General features: G+C 43.0%; 1 protein-coding gene across 2 annotated transcripts; it reads right to left on the bottom strand.

Annotated features, from left to right (window-relative positions):
• Window positions 1-1,540: 1,540 nt before the first annotated feature.
• On the bottom strand, window positions 1,541-20,868 carry LOC124291444 (probable beta-D-xylosidase 2). 2 transcript variants are annotated; one of them, XM_046728439.1, is made up of 13 exons: window positions 20,510-20,868; window positions 19,913-20,072; window positions 19,101-19,271; window positions 18,756-18,847; window positions 17,305-17,531; window positions 9,919-10,055; window positions 6,787-6,903; window positions 6,039-6,261; window positions 4,549-4,638; window positions 3,696-3,910; window positions 2,767-2,970; window positions 2,185-2,362; window positions 1,541-1,754 (listed from the first exon to the last, which is right to left on the bottom strand). In XM_046728439.1, exons 1-13 carry the CDS (start codon window positions 20,806-20,808, stop codon window positions 1,639-1,641), a joined length of 2,229 nt encoding a protein of 742 aa, XP_046584395.1. In that variant the 5' UTR covers window positions 20,809-20,868; the 3' UTR covers window positions 1,541-1,638. The 2 variants fall into 2 exon arrangements, with proteins under 2 accessions (XP_046584395.1, XP_046584394.1); XM_046728438.1 differs by lacking the exon at window positions 6,787-6,903 and having other exon boundaries at window positions 9,802-10,055.
• Window positions 20,869-21,808: the final 940 nt, after the last annotated feature.

Genomic DNA, 21,808 nt, shown 5'->3' with positions numbered 1-21,808 from the left:
CTACAATACATTATGACAAGGCCGGACACTTCGGTGCACCCCACCCGCCTGCTTTGCCGATCGCTACGCTACTATCGCATGCAATTGATTGAAACTCAATGTAAACATAATCATGGATGATTGGCCTATCGAGTCACCACACATGACACCTACAAATTCGTTATTGTTATTTCTGCAAGTCGATTAAACCCCGATTTTGACTCTCAACTAAACGATCTTGACACAAATGGATGACGATATATCCGTTCAAAACGGGTTGTGGTCGAAACAAGCGCTCTGATTGGTCAACGCTTGTAAGTCTGCACATTCTTTATAAATTCGTGGGAATTTTACTTTCATCGATTGCTTGGCTGAGGACATGTTAGATTTTTTCCAGAAATGGCTTCTCAAAAGAAAGCATCATTTGTAAATGTTTCCTTAACAAACATCAACCAACCAGAGGGTTTGCTTAATCCCTACTACTGAATAAAGTCAGTAGGGACTGCACTGGACGTACTTTATGTCAACAATGCGAAGTGTAATCTACATGAGTTTTTCTAGTACTTCCACTGGTTCTGACTGTTGTAAACGTGGTTCAAAATATTTACGAGTCGTATGGCTCTTCGTGGACAGAACGTTCTTGATTTTAACTCAAAAGTTATGAAATGTAGACAGTAAAGACGCTGCTCCCAGTATACATGGAAGGTGGACTATAGTTGAAGTCACTCCCCTAGTCACACAGTCAAGTGAATAGTCTTAAGTCATCGCTTAAGAAAAGAACCACACATGAAACAGATCACTGGTCTCTTCTGTTTCTAAATCAGGCCGATATATCAGAAGAAGGGGATTAGCTATTTAACAAAGATTTCATGTACAATTGGTTTTGACAATTCCAGCTAATATTCTGATTCGGATGCATAAAACCAGTCCAGCAAAGAGGGGAGCACCGATGGCGCTCACTCATGCGGATTGACTCGTGCTAGAAAGCCACATTGCCAAATGTGCAGCATTTCTCATATTGTTTCTGTCAAAATATTCATATGACAATCTCATTTTCAGGATGCTCCAGGTTAGAGATTTAGCCAAAAGTTGAGTTTTGTAGATTTCTTCCTCAGTCAGCATACATTTTCTCACAACAGGCTGCTTGGTGTATAGTGAGAGAGTTTAGTTTTGCGCCGCACTCGGCAATATTCTGCTATATGGCGGCGGTCTGTAAATAATCGAGTCTGGACCAGACAATCCAGTGATCAACAGCATGAGCATCGATCTGCGCAATTGGGAACCGATGACATGTGTCAACCAAGTCAGCGAAACTGACCACCCGATCCCGTCAGTCGCCTCTTACGACAAGCATAGGTTCTTGAAGATCAATATTCTAACCTGGATCTTCACGGATCTCTTGGTGTATAGCAACATCGATCGACAACATATACTCATTTTTGTTTTATACTCATTCTTGTTTTATACTCATTCTTGCTTCCAACTTCTCTCTATTGGAAAAGTAACAATGTGACTATTCAGGTAACATATTGACTATGGTCATATACAAAATATCCAGTAATCATATTCCAGTAAGTCTTTATTATTTCGCTTGGTTAGACATTAAAGCATGTATTAACTCATCATGATGGCCGATATATTTAACACGGTCTCTAGTGTTCAGTACACTCCTAGTGTCTTTGTTCCAGTGATAGTCAGCTCTCCACTGAGGGTGTTGGACCCGACGGACGTCTTCTGGTTGGGCTGCTGGCCACCCAGGTACACTCGCACTTTCCCTGGAACATTCACACAAACTTAATAGAGCAGACAGGTGCAGCAAATATGTTTTGTGGCAATAAACAACTCAATCATTTGAGGTCATGTTTTAGGCCTTAGTTCGCTTTATTTCAACACAATGAGAGGCCGGGTGAGGTGAGGATAGGTTTAACCTGACGTTCAAGACTGTTTTATTCACACAGGGGCAGGTATGCACTGAGATACTATATCAACACGAAGACACAGTATTCTGACCCTGAGTCGGTAATCTTTGTTTCAGACGCTCTTCCCTCTAGAACACGTACGTTGTGGTACAATGACAACAGTCAACCAATTTTGATGAGGAGCAGCACTCATATATTGATTGAATTTTCGTTCGAAAGGTGACAGCGGATATCACTGCATGCGGAAATCCCGAGCATCAAGCTGTGTTCGTGGCGCTTCACTCACCCGGTTGTACAGCCCAGCCGGTTGTGTCGTCTGCCCATACAGCCAAGTTCTCGTGAGATATCGTCATGTTCACGTTCACTTGACCTTTAGCTGGGACAGACGTTCTGAGGAATCCGACCAGCTGCAACCTTGGGACAGTGACTGTGGGACTCTCCCAGCTGATGTACAGCTGCACGACCTGCAATAAAGACAACAGATGCTGTGTTGGTTGGTTGGCTGTTGTTTAACGCCGCACTCCGCAATATTCCAGCTATGTGGGGGCGGTCTGAAAATAATCGAGTCTGGACCAGACAATCGACCAGGCATTGATCAACAGCATGAGCATCTGTCTACGTAATTGGGATACGATGACATGAGTCAACCTGCTGTGTAAAGAAGTAGCTAGGCGTTGTCACTGTAATACCTAGAGAGGACGAGCATGTAACTGCTGTTTCAGATCATACTGGACTGAACAAATCAGAATTTCCTTGTGAATCTTAATGCCACATATGCAGACTTCATAGATAAAACCAAAGGATTAAAGTTCAGCTGTATGTCAGGGATATTCTGACTGAAAATGATGCATTGCTGAAGTTGGCTCACCTCGTCCGCATCAAGTCCGCCGGTGTTGGTCACGCGGGCTTGTACCGACACGTCGTCGCCGGCTTGGATGGTGTTGCTACCGAGCTGAAAGTTGCTGTACTGGAAGGTGGTGTAGGAGAGGCCGTAGCCGAAGGGGTAGAGAGGGTCGACGTCGGAGTAGCGGTAGGTGCGGTTTGTCATGGAGTAGTCAGTCATTGACGGGAACTGGGACAGACAGATACAACACACAGTATTTCAGCGTGCTTGATCACAACTGTATTCCGCAAAGATTGAGCGCAAGAACTAATATTACTTCATGTATTTGTCATACTACTGCCCTTCATACCTTCATGAACTCACGACTAAAACAAATCTTAAGCCCAGAGTGTGGTTGGCCCACTGCTCCCTGAGATTTTCATTTATTTCACTCATTACAGTTATGTTTTCTTCCCTGAACAAATAGTTTATTCTTCTACATTAACTATCGGCAGGTCAAGGTAGAAATGTACTTTCTTTGGTGTATTTTGCAGGTTTAAGTGATGAAATTGATAAAGATATGAGTCCGCTATTTTATAATACAGTATCAATCAAATATAAAACATTCTGTGAACTAAATATATTGATCTGAAGGAAAATAATCATGTTCACTTCATTTCTTGTAATTGTCAGTTAAAAGACGTTCCACCCATATTGTGACTGCATAGAGTAATGCATCTACATTGTCTGGAACTCTGCCATCACATGACACTAAATCATCTAATAAAATCAAAGTTTACATTCAAAACGAGTGAAAAGAATATAAAGAAAATACTATTAAACTCAAAAACCAAAAATAGTCCGGGACAATGGTGACCTATGCGTGCCAACAGGATGTACTCATTCGTGTTGCTTCTGGTGAATGTTGCAAAGGTGGACAAAACGCCGTGTGTGGTGACGGTGTCGTGACTCACTCCGTTGGTGTTCCGGTACCAGGTATAGGGTAGACGGCCGGCTGGGACAGAGAACGGCCCGTCGTTGGTGAGGGTCTTGAGAAGTGCCGTACCCGTGGCTTGTGCCGGGTAGAACAGCGCCATTATGGCCGAGATGCGGGGGTCAGCTTCTTGCTGGACGATGTTGACCGGGCCGGCATTAAACATCAGCAACACCACGGGAACGTCGTTCTTGGCTGAACAGATGACAGGGAATAAATACTTATACATGTTTTGCTTTTGTCACGTTACGTGTGTCACCTGTAGGATGTGTCAAGTACCAGCTCTGCCCGATCCGCGCACAAACGCTACCTGTTTCATCCCAAGGTGAGCACAAGGGAGCGTCAACTCTTGTACCCAGTAAACAATACCACAATGTGATGATATGACATTTAAAAAAATCACAATTTGAACATAAGCAGTTGCAGATATGCCAGCTACGCTAGTAATTCTACTGATTGTAGAGTACAGCAACAAGTATTGTGTGTGTGGTCAGGGCAAGAATGGACTTCAGGTTACACCCCTTAGCTGCCTAGAAGTGTGAGAGTGAGATACGGACTCCCTCCAGTGTGGACGGCTCTACTTCCTGGCCGACCTCACACAACTACACCCATGTGGTGAAGTGATCGTGTACTTCAGTATTGAATACACAGCATGTCAGCAAATTACAGATCTCATTTACAGAATCCCAGGAGGTGGTCAGTAATGGACTTCTTCTGAGACTTGTGACGTGTGTGTGACGTGTGTCATCAGCACAAGGTCACGTGTGACACCAGACTGTCGTTGAAGCTGTCCTACACGTGCTGTCTCTATCCGCCAGTCGGCCTATACTTACTGTTACTTAAGACGTCTTGAAGAAGGGTCACCTGTCCACTCGGCATGTCCAGATTAGGACGATCACGGAACTCATCCTCCATCTTTTGACCTGTCGACAAACATGAAATAACTGTATCTGACCAACTTTCCGAATGTCAGATCCATTAACAACACTACAAGTACAAACATGAAATAGCTGACAACTCACTTACACTGGCAATCACACAGTCTCTCTCGCCATTATGTCTCTGGCCAACTTTCCAAACGTCGTTATCATGTACAAAGTTCTGATTCTGTCGTTCTGCAAATAGCACCAGGAACAAGGTATCGGGTACCTCTCCTCCCCTCCCCTTTCTCTCCCACATCTATCTGCACTTCCAGTGTGATATAGAAGCCACAAAACCCTTTCTACAGCCATAAAAAATCTCTGCTAAATGCAGAGTCATGAGTACATATTTGTGTCAGCAGTATATAAGATGTATGGTGTTGTTTGTAAACAACCCAGTGGTTGTTACCATGCGATACGATGACAGAGCATGTGTATATGACCCACTATGAAATAGTGATGATACCAGGTATTTGCGAAATGGTGAGCGTATCCGGCTCCACCGGTGGCACCCGTCATAAACATTTGTTAAGCCTAGTCAGTTGTTCACCTGAAATAATTCGGTAACGTACGGTAACAGTCGAAATAGGGAATTGCATCGAACATAATTTTGTCTCTGATGCATCAAATTTGGAAATGCCCTCACCATGTCTAACCTAAAAGTCTTTGAATGCCGTAACCTTGATCAAACAACCTCTGAGCAAGTGTGATATGACGCTCTTTGAAATCTTGGTAGAATGAGCATGTCGATTGTACCTCAAAAGTTGTGAAGTGTAAACACGATTGGCTGGAACTGTTGGAATATTGCTCGACATGAAAGGGAAGTCGACTATTGGAAGAAAGGGAAGTCGACTATTAGAAAGTTGAAATCATCCTTTTTGTCATGCAGCCTTGTGGAAAATCTTTTTGTTTTGTCACTCTGAATATTTATTGACAGATCTAAATATGAAACTGTTGAGGCGGTCTCACTTGTCTCCTTAATTTTACGTTGGTAAATCAGTGGAAGGGTGTTGGCTATTTAATGGTTATTAAACGATGTTAGATCATCGATATACCTGAAGCTTAAGTTAAACTTCTTGGCAAAAACAACCTTGTTTTCATTTTGCCAAACCAAGCAGAAATTCTGATCCATATACATATAGAAACAGATCCGCACAATTGGTGCCCATGGGGATGCTTACCCCACGTTGATGATCGCCTAGAGTGTTCTTCACTTTCGTTTGAGTCTAAATACAAGAACTATGGAACTTTATATCTACTTAATGTGGTATTGGGTAGTTTTTGCGGGGAAAAGTGGTATTGTAATGACTCCGAAACACAATTTTGTCGCAAGTGCCAAACCTATCTACCCTCCCCAAACCCACTCCCTCACTCACCCACCAACCCACCCCCGCATCTCTCACCTAGACCAAGACACACAAAGACAATCTCTGCGCCCTGCACAGCTGACTTGACCATGTTGGCTTGGTATGTACGACATACGGAGTCCGTGCACCCCTCAGCTGACTTCACCGTGGGAGCCACGCCCTTCAGTCCATCCAGGACCGTGGAGATGTACCTGTCCTCGGTGTTGGGGGCGTAGCTCCCAAACACGCCACGTCCTTGGTAGGTGAACGGCCCTACAACCTGGGGGTTGAAAACAGCACGTGTAGTCATTTCTGTATTTATGTATCCAAATTAGATTTTCCTGATTTTTATTTCTGAAATGTATGATATACTCGTCTCGATTCCTATCTCTTAGAGAGAGTGACAGGGGCCACAGTGAAGTGGGTAGAATTGCGCCCCATCTGTTAGGTCGGGATCGAATACTCCCCCCCCTTACAGCTGAGTGGGTCAGTCACTTACAGCTGAGTGGGACAATCACTTACAGCTGAGTGGGACATTCACTTACAGCTGAGTGGGTCAGTCACTTACAGCTGAGTACAGTCACTTGCAGCTGAGTGGGACAGTCACTTACAGCTGAGTGGGAGCTGAGTGGGGGACACTCACTTACAGCTGTCACTTACAGCTGAGTGGGTCAGTCACTTACAGCTGAGTGGGTCAGTCACTTACAGCTGAGTGGGTCAGTCACTTACAGCTGAGTGGGACACAGTCAGTGGGTCTACAGCTGAGTGGGTCAGTCACCTACAGCTGAGTGGGTCAGTCACTTACAGCTGCCTGTTTGTACTGGTTGGGCTTGATGGGGAGGAAGTTGTTTTGGTTCTTGAGGAGAACGAATGTCTTCATGGCTGCCTCCACTGCAAGATCCTGGTGGGCCTGAGTCTCCACCACGGAGGAGTCCAGATTGTTGTATGGGTTCATACTTTGGGGGTCGAGTGGGACAGTCACTTACAGCTGAGTGGGTCAGTCACTTACAGCTGAATGGGTCAGTCACAGCTGAGTGGGTCAGTCACTTACAGCTGAGTGGGTCAGTCACTTACAGCTGAGTGGGACAGTCACTTACAGTTGAGTGGGTCAGTCATCTACAGCTGAGTGGGACACTCACTTACAGCTGAGTGATTCAGTCACCCACAGCTGGGTGGGTCACTCACTTACAGCTGAGTGGGTCAGTCATCTACAGCTGAGTGGGTCACTCACTTACAGCTGAGTGGGTCAGTCACCTACAGCTGAATGGGTCAGTCACAGCTGAGTGGGTCAGTCACTTACAGCTGAGTGGGTCAGTCACTTACAGCTGTGTGGATCAAGACTGTGACAAATTAAAACAAGATAAATATGAACTTTTAGATAGATTTCGCCTGTCTGGGGATTTTTCTTACCTTCAAGAGTTTCATAAAGTTCGAAACAAATTCAGAGAGCTTTGTCGTCACAAGAAGGAGGAATATACAATAGCAATAACCAACTCTATATTATCAGATGTTTCTTCTGGTAAAAGGGTCAAATCCTTTTGGTCTCATGTGAGACATTTTAGCAGCGCTTCATGTAAATCTGTAGCAACAATTGACTGTTTGTCATGGGTTGAATATTTTATAGATGTATTAAATATTGAAGATATTCATATTGATGAAGATTTTTTAGCATTTACAAAGGATTTCATTGTAAATCATGATGTGCAAGAATCTGTCTGTGGAATCTGTAATAATGATGATATAAATAATATTGTGAATAGGGACATAAGTATTGAAGAGGTGGAGTTTGCTCTTGGTAGTTTACGACCTAATAAAAGTCCTGGTCCAGATGGTATTCCACCTGAGATGTTTAAAGTTAACAAAATTGTTTTGCAGTCATATTTATGTAGTTTGTTTAATGGCGTTTTTAGGTCAGGTAAATTTCCAGATCAGTGGTCACTTAGTATTATATTTCCATTGCATAAAAAAGGAAGCATTCGTGAAGTAAATAATTATCGTGGTATCTCTCTTATGGATATTTGTGGCAAAGTTTTTACTCCCATTTTGAACAGCCGTTTGAAAGAGGTTGTTGACGTGTTAGATCTGTACCTTGAGTGTCAAGGTGGCTTCCGTAAGGGCTATTCTACGGTCGATAACATTTTTACACTCCAAAGTGTTATACAGAAATATTTGTCAAAAACAGGAGGTAGATTTTATTGTTTATTTGTTGATTTTCGTAAGGCGTTTGATTCAGTTAATAGAGATCTTCTTTGGTTTGTTCTGTTATCTAATAGTGTCCATGGTTCTATGTTCAATATCATTAGAGATAGTATTCAAAGACAAAGGCTAGTGTTAGCTAAGCGCAACAATTTAAATGTTTTCGGAATATTTTGATTCCTTGGAGTGGGGTTCGGCAAGGTTGTATTTTAAGTCCTCTTCTATTTGCGTTGTTTGTTAACCAGTTGTATACGGAAATAATTACTTGTGGTGACAGGGCGTATGTATTGATCCAGAGTTTATGGAATTGTATATGCTACTGTATGCAGATGATTTATGTTTGTTTGCAGATTCTGCCATTAGTCTTCAGAGGAAGATCAATGTATTACTACAGTTTTGCAAAAATGGGGCTTGTCTGTAAATTTTGAGAAAACAGAGGTGCTAGTGTTTAGAAATGGTGGTAAATTAAGGCGGTATGAATCATGGTACTTTGATGATCATAAGCTAAACGTTTCTACATATTATAATTATTTGGGTTTATTGTTTTCAAATAGACTTTCATGGTCTAAATCGGTTCAAAATCTGGTAAATAAAGCGAATAACGCCTTGTGCTCAGTTAAGGTTTTCGGTAGGAGACTTAAAAATATTTCTCCAATTATTTTGTTCAAAATCTTTGACGTTCAGATAAAGCCGATAATTTTGTACGCTTCGGAAATATGGGGTTTTCGGAAATGGCATGTTATTGAACAGTTTCACATCAGATTTTGTAAGTATGTGTTGGGCGTAAGTTATACATGCTCTAACGCTGCTGTATTGGCGGAATGTGGTAGAAATTATATTTATGTTGATAGTTTATTACGTGTTATGAAGTATTGGTTCAAACTTTTACGCTTACCAAAGGATAGAAACCCAAAGCAGTGCTATATTATGTTGCACAATTTAGACAAAGTTGGTAGAAAAAAAAATGGGTATATTTTGTCCGAAATATTTTGTTCAATTATGGTTTTGGTTTTGTGTGGGAAGCTCAAGGAGTTGGAAACGAGGAACAATTTTTGAAAGATTTTCATGTAAGAGTTTGTGATTGTCAGAAGCAATTCATATTTTCAGAAATGCACAAATGTTCATCGCTTGATGTCTATTCCAGTATCAAAAGTGTATTTTGCATTGAGCCATATTTAACTTTATTGAAATCTAAAGATGCGAGGCGTCGAATAACAATGTTACGAATCGGTGCACTTCCAATATATAAAAATACCGGCAGATTTGATGGAGTTCCGAGGCACCAAAGACTATATAATATTTGTAATGATAATTTTGTAGAAAATGAATTTCATTTCCTATTTGAATGTAAAGTTTATCATGATTTGCGCTCTAAGTATTTTAAAGCATTACCAAATTACATAGATCAGCAATACCTTCTAAACACATTGTCCTGTACCAAGTTTTCAACACTAACAAATTGTTCTTACATTAAGGAAGCATTGTCATTGCGTTCTTTATACACATAAACCTGATTGTCAAATGCCACTATCTTATAATTACACATGCTTGTTTGTATTGTACGTGGGCCTAAGGCCTTGTTACGAAATAAACTTGATTGATTGAGTGTGGATCAGACACTTACAGCTGCCTGTTTGTACTGGTTGGCCTTGATTGGGAGGAAGTTGTTTTGGTTCTTGAGGAGAACGAATGTCTTCATGGCTGCCTCTACTGCAAGATCCTGGTGGGCCTGAGTCTCCACCACGGAGGAGTCCAGATTGCTGTACGGGTTCATACTTGGGGGGTCGAACTCACCCAGCCTCATCCGGGCATAGAACAGCTCCTTGGCCCGTGTTCTGACAACGTCCTCCTTCAGCTTACCCTGCTTCACGGCGTCCACTGGGGAGGAAAACAGAACAGCCTTACACTTGAACATTTCCAGGAATTCCCAGCAGTACACTTCACATACTACACTACACATACTACTCTTGGCATCCTACACTACACATACTACTCTTGGCATCCTACACTACACATACTACTCTTGGCATCCTACACTACACATACTACTCTTGGCATCCTACACTACACATACTACTCTTCACACATGACACACTTCTCACCCTTCACATCCTACACTTCACATCGTACACTACATATACTACACTTAGCATCATACACTACACATTCTACTCTTGACATCCTATACTCCACCTTCTACACTACACTTCACATCCTACACTCCACATCCTACACTCCACATCCTACACTACACATCCTACACTGCACATCCTTCACTACACGTCACATCCTACACTACACATCCTACACTATACATCCTACACTTCATATATTACACTACACATACTACTCTTGGCATCCTACACTACACATACTACTCTTCACACATGACACACTTCTCACCCTTCACATCCTACACTTCACATCGTACACTACACATCCTATATTCCACACCCTACACTTTACATCCTACACTACCCATACTACTCTTGACATCCTATATGTCACATCCTACGCTACACTACACATCCTACACTACACATCCTACACTTCACTCCACATCCTACACTACACATCCTACACTTCACATCCTACACTCCACATCCTACACTACACATCCTACACTACACATCCTACTCATACTACACTTCACATCCTATACTACACTCAACATCTTACACTACACATCCTACTCTTAACATCCTACACTACACATCCTACACTACACATCCTAATCATACTACACTTCATTTCCTATATTACACATCCTACACTACACTACACATCCTACACTACACTCAACATCTTACACTACACATCCTATACTACACATTCTACACTACACTTCACATCCTACACTACACTTCACATCCTACACTACACATCCTACTCTTGACATCCTATACTCCACATCCTATACTCCACATCCTACTCTACACATCCTACTCTTGACATCCTACACTCCCCATCCTATGCTCAACATCCTACACTACAGATCCTATAGTACACATCCTACTTTACACATCCTACACTACACATCCTATATTACACATCCTACACTACACATCCTATACTACACATCCTAGATTACACTTCTCACATCCTACACAAACACATCCTACTCTTTGACATCCTATACTCCACATCCTACACTACACATCCTACTCTTGACATCCTATACTCCACATCCTACACTTCACTTCATACCCTACACTACACATCCTACACTTCACATCCTACACTAAACATACTACTCTTGACATCCTATACTCCACATCCTACACTACACTTCATATCCTACACTACAGATCCTAATCTTGACATCCTACTCTTTGACATCCTATATTCCATATCCTAAACTACACTTCTTAGATCCTACACATATAGATCCTACACTACACATCCTACTTTGACATCCTACACTAAACATCCTACCCTCCACATCCTAGACTACACTTCACATCCTACACTACACATGCTACTCTTGACATCCTATACTCCATATCCTACACTACACTTCACATCCTACACTACAGATCCTACACTACACATCCTACACTACACATCCTACACTACACATCCTACACTTCACATACTACACTACACATCCTACACTACACATCCTACACTACACATCCTACACTGAACGTCACATCCTACACTACACATCCTACACTACACATCCTACACTTCACATACTACACTACACATCCTACACTAAACATCCTACACTACACACATACTGCACTCCACATCCTACACTTCACATACTACACTACACATCCTACACTACACATCCTACACTACACGTCACATCCTACACTACACATCCTACACTACACATACTGCACTCCACATCCTACACTTCACATACTACACTACGCATCCTACACTACACTTCACATCCTACACTACACATCCTACACTCAACACTTCACATCCTACACTAAACTCAACATCTTACACTACACATCCTACTCTTTGACATCCTACACTACACATCCTACTCATACTACACTTCACATCCTATACTACACATCCTACACTACACTACACATCCTACACTACACTCAACATCTTACACTACACATCCTACACTACACTACACATCCTACACTACACTCAACATCTTACACTACACATCCTACACTACACTACACATCCTACACTACACTCCACATCCTACACTACACATCCTACTCTTGGACATCCTATACTCCACATCCTACACTTCACTTCTATATCCTACACTACAGATCCTAATCTTGGACATCCTACTCTTGACATCTTATACTCCATATCCTAAACTACACTTCAGATCCTACACTACAGATCCTACACTACACATCCTACTCTTGACATCCTACACTAAACATCCTACCCTCCACATCCTACACTACACTTCACATCCTACACTACACATGCTACTCTTGACATCCTATACTCCATATCCTACACTACACTTCACATCCTACACTACAGATCCTACACTACACATCCTACACTACACATCCTACACTTCACATCCTACACTTCACATAATACGCTACACATCCTACACTACACATCCTACACTACACATCCTACACTGAACGTCACATCCTACACTACACATCCTACACTACACATCCTACACTTCACATAATACACTACACATCCTACACTACACATCCTACACTACACATACTGCACTCCACATCCTACACTTCACATACTACACTACACATCCTACACTACACATCCTACACTACACTGTGTCACATCCTACACTACACATCCTACACTACACATACTGCACTCCAGATCCTACACTTCACATACTACACTCATGCATCCTACACTACACTTCACATCCTACACTACACATCCTACACTACACTTCACATCCTACACTAAACTCAACATCTTACACTACACATCCTACTTCTTGGACATCCTACACTACACATCCTACTCATACTACACTTCACATCCTATACTACACATCCTACACTACACTACACATCCTACACTACACTCAACATCTTACACTACACATCCTACACTACACTCACACATCCTACACTACACTCAACATCTTACACTACACATCCTACACTACACTACACATCCTACACTACACTCAACATCCTACACTACACATCCTACTCTTTTGACATCCTATACTTACATCCTACACTTCACTTCTATACCCTACACTACACATCCTACACTTCACATCCTACACTAAACATACTACTCTTTTGGACATCCTATACTCCACATCCTACACTACACTTCTTATCCTACACTACAGATCCTAATCTTTGACATCCTACTTTTGACATCCTATATTCCATATCCTAAACTACACTTTCAGATCCTACACTACAGATCCTACACTACACATCCTACTCTTTTGGACATCCTACACTAAACATCCTACCCTCCACATCCTACACTACACTTCACATCCTACACTACACATGCTACTTTTGGACATCCTATACGCTATATCCTACACTACACTTCACATCCTACACTACAGATCCTACACTACACATCCTATCCTACACTACACATCCTACACTTCACATCCTACACTTCACATAATACGCTAACACATCCTACACTACACATCCTACACTACACATCCTACACTGAACGTCACATCCTACACTACACATCCTACACTACACATCTTACACTTCACATAATACACTACACATCCTACACTACACATCCTACACTACACATACTGCACTCCACATCCTACACACTTCACATACTACACTACACATCCTACACTACACATCCTACACTACACACGTCACATCCTACACTACACATCCTACACTACACATACTGCACTCCAGATCCTACACTTCACATACTACACTACATGCATCCTACACTACACTTCACATCCTACACTACACATCCTACACTACACTTCACATCCTACACTAAACTCTCAACATCTTACACTACACATCCTACTCTTTGACATCCTACACTACACATCCTACTCATACTACACTTCACATCCTATACTACACATCCTACACTACACTACACATCCTACACTACACTCAACATCTTACACTACACATCCTACACTACACTACACATCCTACACTACACTCAACATCCTACACTACACATCCTACTCTTGACATCCTATACTCCACATCCTACACTTCACTTCATACTCCTACACTACACATCCTACACTTCACATCCTACACTCAAACATATACTACTTTTGACATCCTATACCCACATCCTACACTACACTTCTTATCCTACACTACAGATCCTAATCTTGACATCCTACTCTTTGGACATCCTATATTCCATATCCTAAACTACACTTCAGATCCTACACTACAGATCCTACACTACACATCCTACTCTTTGACATCCTACACTCAAACATCCTACCCTCCACATCCTACACTACACTTCACATCCTACACTACACATGCTACTCTTTGACATCCTATACGCTATATCCTACACTACACTTCACATCCTACACTACAGATCCTACACTACACATCCTACACTACACATCCTACACTTCACATCCTACACTTCACATAATACGCTACACATCCTACACACTACACATCCTACACTACACATCCTACACTGAACGTCACATCCTACACTACACATCCTACACTACACATCTTACACTTCACATAATACACTACACATCCTACACTACACATCCTACACTACACATACTGCACTCACACATCCTACACTTCACATACTACACTACACATCCTACACTACACATCCTACACTACACGTCACATCCTACACTACACATCCTACACTACACATACTGCACTCCACATCCTACACTTCACATACTACACTACGCATCCTACACTACACTTCACATCCTACACTACACATCCTACACTACACTTCACATCCTACACTAAACTCAACATCTTACACTACACATCCTACTCTTGACATCCTACACTACACATCCTACTCATACTACACTTCACATCCTATACTACACATCCTACACTACACTACACATCCTACACTACACTCAACATCTTACACTACACATCCTACACTACACTACACATCCTACACTACACTCAACATCTTACACTACACATCCTACACTACACTACACATCCTACACTACACTCAACATCTTACACTACACATCCTACACTCCACATCCTACACTTCACATAATACGCTACACATCCTAAATTACACATCCTACACTACACATCCTACACTACACTTCACATACTACACTACACATCCTACACTACACATCCTACACTGAACGTCACATCCTACACTACACATCCTACACTACACATCCTACACTTCACATAATACACTACACATCCTACACTACACATCCTACACTACACATACTGCACTCCACATCCTACACTTCACATACTACACTACACATCCTACACTACACATCCTACACTACACGTCACATCCTACACTACACATCCTACACTACACATACTGCACTCCACATCCTACACTTCACATACTACACTACGCATCCTACACTACACTTCACATCCTACACTACACATCCTACACTACACTTCACATCCTACACTACACTCAACATCTTACACTACACATCCTACTCTTGACATCCTACACTACACATCCTACTCATACTACACTTCACATCCTATACTACACATCCTACACTACACTACACATCCTACACTACACTCAACATCTTACACTACACATCCTACACTACACTACACATCCTACACTACACTCAACATCTTACACTACACATCCTACACTACACTACACATCCTACACTACACTCAACATCTTACACTACACATCCTACACTACACTACACATCCTACACTACACTCAACATCTTACACTACACATCCTACACGTCACATCCTACACTACACATCCTCCACTCCACATCCTACACTTCACATCCTACACTTCACATACTACACTACACATCCTACACTTCACATCCTACACTTCACATACTACACTACACATCCTACACTTCACATCCTACACTTCACATACTACACCACACATCCTACACTTCACATACTACATTACACATCCTACACTCCACATCCTACACTACACATAATACACTTCACATAATACACTAAACATCGTACTCTTGACATCCTATACGCCACATCCTACACTACACTACACATCCTACACTTCACATACTACCTACACATCCTACACTACACATCCTACACTACACATCCTACACTTCACATCCTACCTACACATCCTACACTACACATCCTACACTTCACATCCTACACTACACTCAACATCCTATACTCCACATCCTACACTACACAACCTAAACTACACCTCCCTACACTACACATCCTACACTTCACATCCTACACTACGCTACACATCCCATACTCCACATCCTACACTTCACATACTACACTACACTCCACATCCTATACTCCACATCCTACACTACACTCCACATCCTATACTCCACATCCTACGCTTCACACCCTACATTTGACATTCTGCACTACACACACTGCACTTGACATCTTACTCTTCACATCTTACACTTCACATCTTACTCTTCACATATTACACTTCACATCTTACTCTTCACATCGTACACTTCATATCCTCATCCTCTCTTAAATGCACACTACTTCTTGATTGAACTAGAAGTCTCTCGATCAGTTTTTAATTTCGCTTAGGTATTAAACATACATGTAACAGTAATACATTAAAATACGTCATCCAGGACCATATGAGTGAGTGTTGTTTTACGTCGCTTTTACCACAACCACGGCGTGGAACACCGGAAGATGTGAGCTTCACACATTCCCAGTGTGGCCATGGGGAACGATAGATAGATCTAACATCCAGTGGAGTGGCACAGTTTGGATGTGTGACAGTTGAACATAGTTTCAGACAAATGCAGCCAGACCCATACCGACTTCTTAAATTGTCAGGATAGCTTTTGTTTCAAAGATTTCATCATAAGTTGATCTTGTAAACAGACAAATACAAAATATACCATTGTCAACCGGGATCGGTAATCAGAATTCGGAAATAGAAATGTCAGTAAACAGGTAAACAAAGCACGAACCTATGGAGAAGAACGCTGGTTTGACGAGATTGTTGGAGAGTTCAAGGTTGCACCCGGCATCAACGGACCCGGCTGCAAGGTCCACATAGTTGTTGAAGTATTTGTGCTGTGTTATCATAAGTTCTATAGCTCCCTGATCGCTGATGACGTAGCCTTCAAACCCCCATTGTTTCCTGAGGACATCGGTAAGCAGGTGCTTGTTGGCACAGGCGGGGACTCCGTTCAGTCTGAACACACATGTAAAATATCAGATAAACATGAGACTCCGTTCAGTCTTAATACACATGTGAAAAATCAGACATACATAAGACTCAGTTCCGTGGGAGTCCACATGTAAATCATCAGATATACACTGTGGGAGTTTGTGGGAAGTCATGTTAGCAGCTTAAGTGACGTTGCTGTACCGGAAGCCGTTTCCTTTTGCCAAACGACGATCCGTGTGTATCAGTGGAGAAAGCCGGATGGCGGAACTGTAAGGATCCAGGGAGCCATCAGGTATGGGTAGAGAACGGATATGTGTTCATATCCAGGTCATTTTCACAGGTGTGCGTTCTCTTGACATTTAATGTCCCCACGTAGCATGCCCCAGACATCATAATTCGGCATGACCATGCTCGTCATTAGTTACCAATATGTATTGATGTCAGAACATGAACGTATTGCGGTGACCGTCAAGGTTACCGTATCTAAACTAATTGAGGGCTGTCAACCAGGGCCACCGAATCTGCAGGATTTACATCTGAATAATGCATGGTGGGCGAGCTGGCTAAGGCGCCAGGCTAGTGATCCAGCGAGCTTGAGGTGACGGGATCGAGCCCACCCGTGACAGGGTGTAAAAACCTTGGAGTCAGCTTTGTGTGCAGATATTTCAGTGTTGTCACAAGCCCTAGTGTACAGTACACAACCCTGTGCACTTAAAACAACCCACGAATCCGTTGGTATATGACAAGATTGTGGCCACATGAATACGTGCAAACGCCTAGTTGCGCGTACAGCAACGTGCAGTAAATTTGGACAAAGTACTGTGACTATGTGTTCCAGTCCACCCAGCTGTGAATGGGTACCTCGTAAGGATGAGAAAGCCGCAATAACTCGGTGCGCCTAGTGGCTGCAAGAGTTGTATGGTCCCCGGGAAGTTGAGATTAATAATACGTTGTGCCGTTGAGTACTAGATGCGTGGATATGTGCGCTATATAAATATCCTATAATAATAATGCGAAGACTTAAGACCATTATGAACTTTGTTACTTTACCAACCTTCATATGTGCCTTACACAAACAAGATCATGAATGTCTTGAATGTATCCTGAAACACAAATGACAGGTCCTTTGACGCAAGTAACCGGCATAGATTACGATACGTTTGAATACATATTAAGTGCGTTGTTCATTGTCGAAATCTCCTATTCTGCTTGTGTGTTATAATGCAGGCTGCTGTGTACGATCCTCACCGGTTGTAGCTGCACATCAGGTTCATTGTCCCAGCCTTGACACACGTCCGGAAAGCCGGCAGGAAGGTTGATCGCCAGTCTCGCTCAGGAACCTAGGGGAAGGCCATTCATTGAACAATAGTTACGGATACTTTCGACATGAGAGTTGGGATAAATTTCAAATGGCATTTCGTATTTGAACATAACGCATCGATCACCTTTATGGTCTCGTGTAGAGAACAACTTCCGGGAAGAAGAAGGAGGTAACACGCGTTCATCTCACCTCAAAATATAATTTGTTGGACAACAAATGACACAGGAACTACAAGATGCGGTAGTCTGCTACTGTCAACAATATGAGGTTACCTTGGCGTCGAAGGAAAATCTGTTGACGGGGATGTTCTCGGGGCCGCCGTGGGCGTCAAAGTGTTTGCAGCCGGCGTTAGCCCTGAGGTAGCGGGAGTCATTACCCTGAAGTCCTTTCACGTAATTGGCCGCGTACTGACCACTGAGGTAGGGATCCTCTCCATATGTTTCCTGGAGCGATAAGGTATCACTGCAACGTCAGTACACGCCACATCCGGATACTTTGGAAGATTCATCGACTTCTGTATTGTTATAATGCATGGCGGCACAGAGGCTATCAAGCAAGAAACCAGTCCAGTTTCACAAAGCGACCGTAGGGTCACGGCTACCGGAAGTCTTTGTTGATGCTACGATCCCATCGTGAGTGACGCAAGTATCAACCGGAAGTAGCAGTTCAAATTCAATATGGTCCAGCAAAAGTCTGCAGTTTGTCTAAACTAGGCCTCATAATTGCTCGATATATTGTCGCAATAAGCCATGGTATTACAATTTGATAAGTACTCGAATAAAGTCACTGTACGAAACGGACGTAAAATATCTCTCGGTGGCGTTTGGCCTTTCCGCACATTTCTTGTGCGATGGCTGGTCTTACTCTATATCCCTTGGAATGTCTGTAGAATATACCTAGGGCAGAGTTACTAATTACATAATAACATGATGTTCTGAAGAAGGCCTCTACTGTGTGATCATTAGAGGGCTTGTAAAAACAATTGGGTGAGTTTCAGAGGGGAATAATAACCTCTGGACCTCAACCACAGCGGAGCCCCCAAAACGTACAGTTTATCGGGACGTCCTCTAGAGGTTCCACCCACCTGGTTCCTGCCCCACCTGGGGTCCCGCATGATGTTGATGACGGGGCTGAAGCAGCTGAGTCCCTTGTGGTCGCCGTAGACGTGGTTCTTGGCGTAGTCGTTGTATTTACCGCGGACCTCCACCCCCGTAGCCTCGGCCATTCGGAACAGAATGTCAGTGCTGGGTCAAGGTCATGAGTGAGTTAACACAATTATGACACATTTACTTACATCCTGAATGCCAGTTTAAGTTTGTAGGCATGTGATTGGTAGCGGTTCGAATCCTCACAGTGATTCCATGCATGCAGTCAATCTGGCGTAAAGCCCAACTCACTTAACTCACTTAACAAGAGAATGTCACAAAGCGACAAGCATCTGGAATAATTACCACTTCTTTTACTGTGCGTTTTACGCCGCCATAAACAATATTTCAGTTATACCAAGCGTCTGCTTGATGTGGGAGGAAATCCCGAAGACCTGCAAATCCATTTCTTTGGTGCATGTATGTGTCATCAAAGGGAGGAAAGAACTGTTGGGAAATGTCAATAAAGATATGATCATGAATGGATGGACACCATTGCCAAAGACGTGCGCACACAAACATTCACAACACCTTACCTCCATGAAGCCGCTAGACCTATAGACTGGGGGAAGGATGTTGCCGACCCGCTCCTCGCGTCCCCCCTCAGACACTCCGTGTTCCAGGAATAAGGATTTATCCCCAGCTTGGGTATACCTGGGGCAGGGCCTGCCTGAGGCCCCCACCCTCCTCGCCCCATTTGAGTCTGTATTTCATCGACGGTCAGACGCCCGACGAGGTCCTCCACCCGCTCCTGCCACGTGAGCGATGTGTTCCGGAAGGGGAAGTCAGCCCCGACCAGCCCCGTCAACAGGGGCAACAGCAGAACAAGGGACATTATGATGGGTACACGTCCCCACAGACCAAACAGCAGTGTCGTGAGTGACCTCCAAAGAGGTGGTTATATACTTCACTGATAAGCAGCGTCGCATCTTATCTCTCTCCCTCAGTACAGCAATGTTCCGACTCTTTGTCAACGAGAACGAAGACGTTTTGACTGACTGACTGAGTTTGGTTTTACGCCGCTTTTAGCAATATTCCAGCAACATCACGGCGGGGGACACCAGAAGTGGGGAAGACGTTTTGAGTGTGGTCTGGGTTAAATGAAGACACAAAGATGTTGATGTAGTGTTGGCCTGGTGTCAAAAGATCGGGTCGGGCACTTCCATAACCCTGCTGAGCAACATAACCCTGACGAACAAAAGATCGGGTCGGGTACTCTTCAATACCATAGCTATCGGCCTGGTGTCTGAGCAACATAAACCCTGACGAACAAAAGATCGGGTCGGGTACTCTTCAATACCATAGCTACATGGTGGCGGCCTGTAAATATCGAGTCTGAACCAGACAAAACAGTGCTTGATGTTATCAGCAACAACCCACGAATTCGGGGTACGATGCAACACAGTGAACCATATCACCATGACCTATCGATCTGTTGAGTCGCTTTATACAATCAGCGTCCTCTGTGATGGCTTGTCGTGAAACTGCACGATTTCTGAAAGATCTGCTATAATTACGATAAGTTCGTGATATTTTCATGACACTAGACATGGTGACGACCTGCTACAATCCTGGGAGGGATAAAACCTACTGTCACGACCTGGTACAATCCTGGGAGGGATAAAACCTACTGTCACGACCTGATACAATCCTGGGAGGGATAAAACCTACTGTCACGACCTGATACAATCCTGGGAGGGATAAAACCTACTGTCACGACCTGCTACAATCCTGGTAGGGATAAAACCTACTGTCACGACCTGGTACAATCCTACAATCCTGGTAGGGATAAAACCTACTGTCACGACCTGGTACAATCCTGGGAGGGATACAAC

The sequence above is a fragment of the Haliotis rubra genome, unplaced genomic scaffold (genome assembly GCF_003918875.1).
Source record: "Haliotis rubra isolate DU_JTF1 unplaced genomic scaffold, ASM391887v1 Scf491, whole genome shotgun sequence".
NCBI lineage: Eukaryota > Metazoa > Mollusca > Gastropoda > Lepetellida > Haliotidae > Haliotis > Haliotis rubra.
The sequence above is the reverse complement of the archived record's forward strand: the minus strand, read 5'-3'. Positions and strand labels throughout refer to the sequence as shown.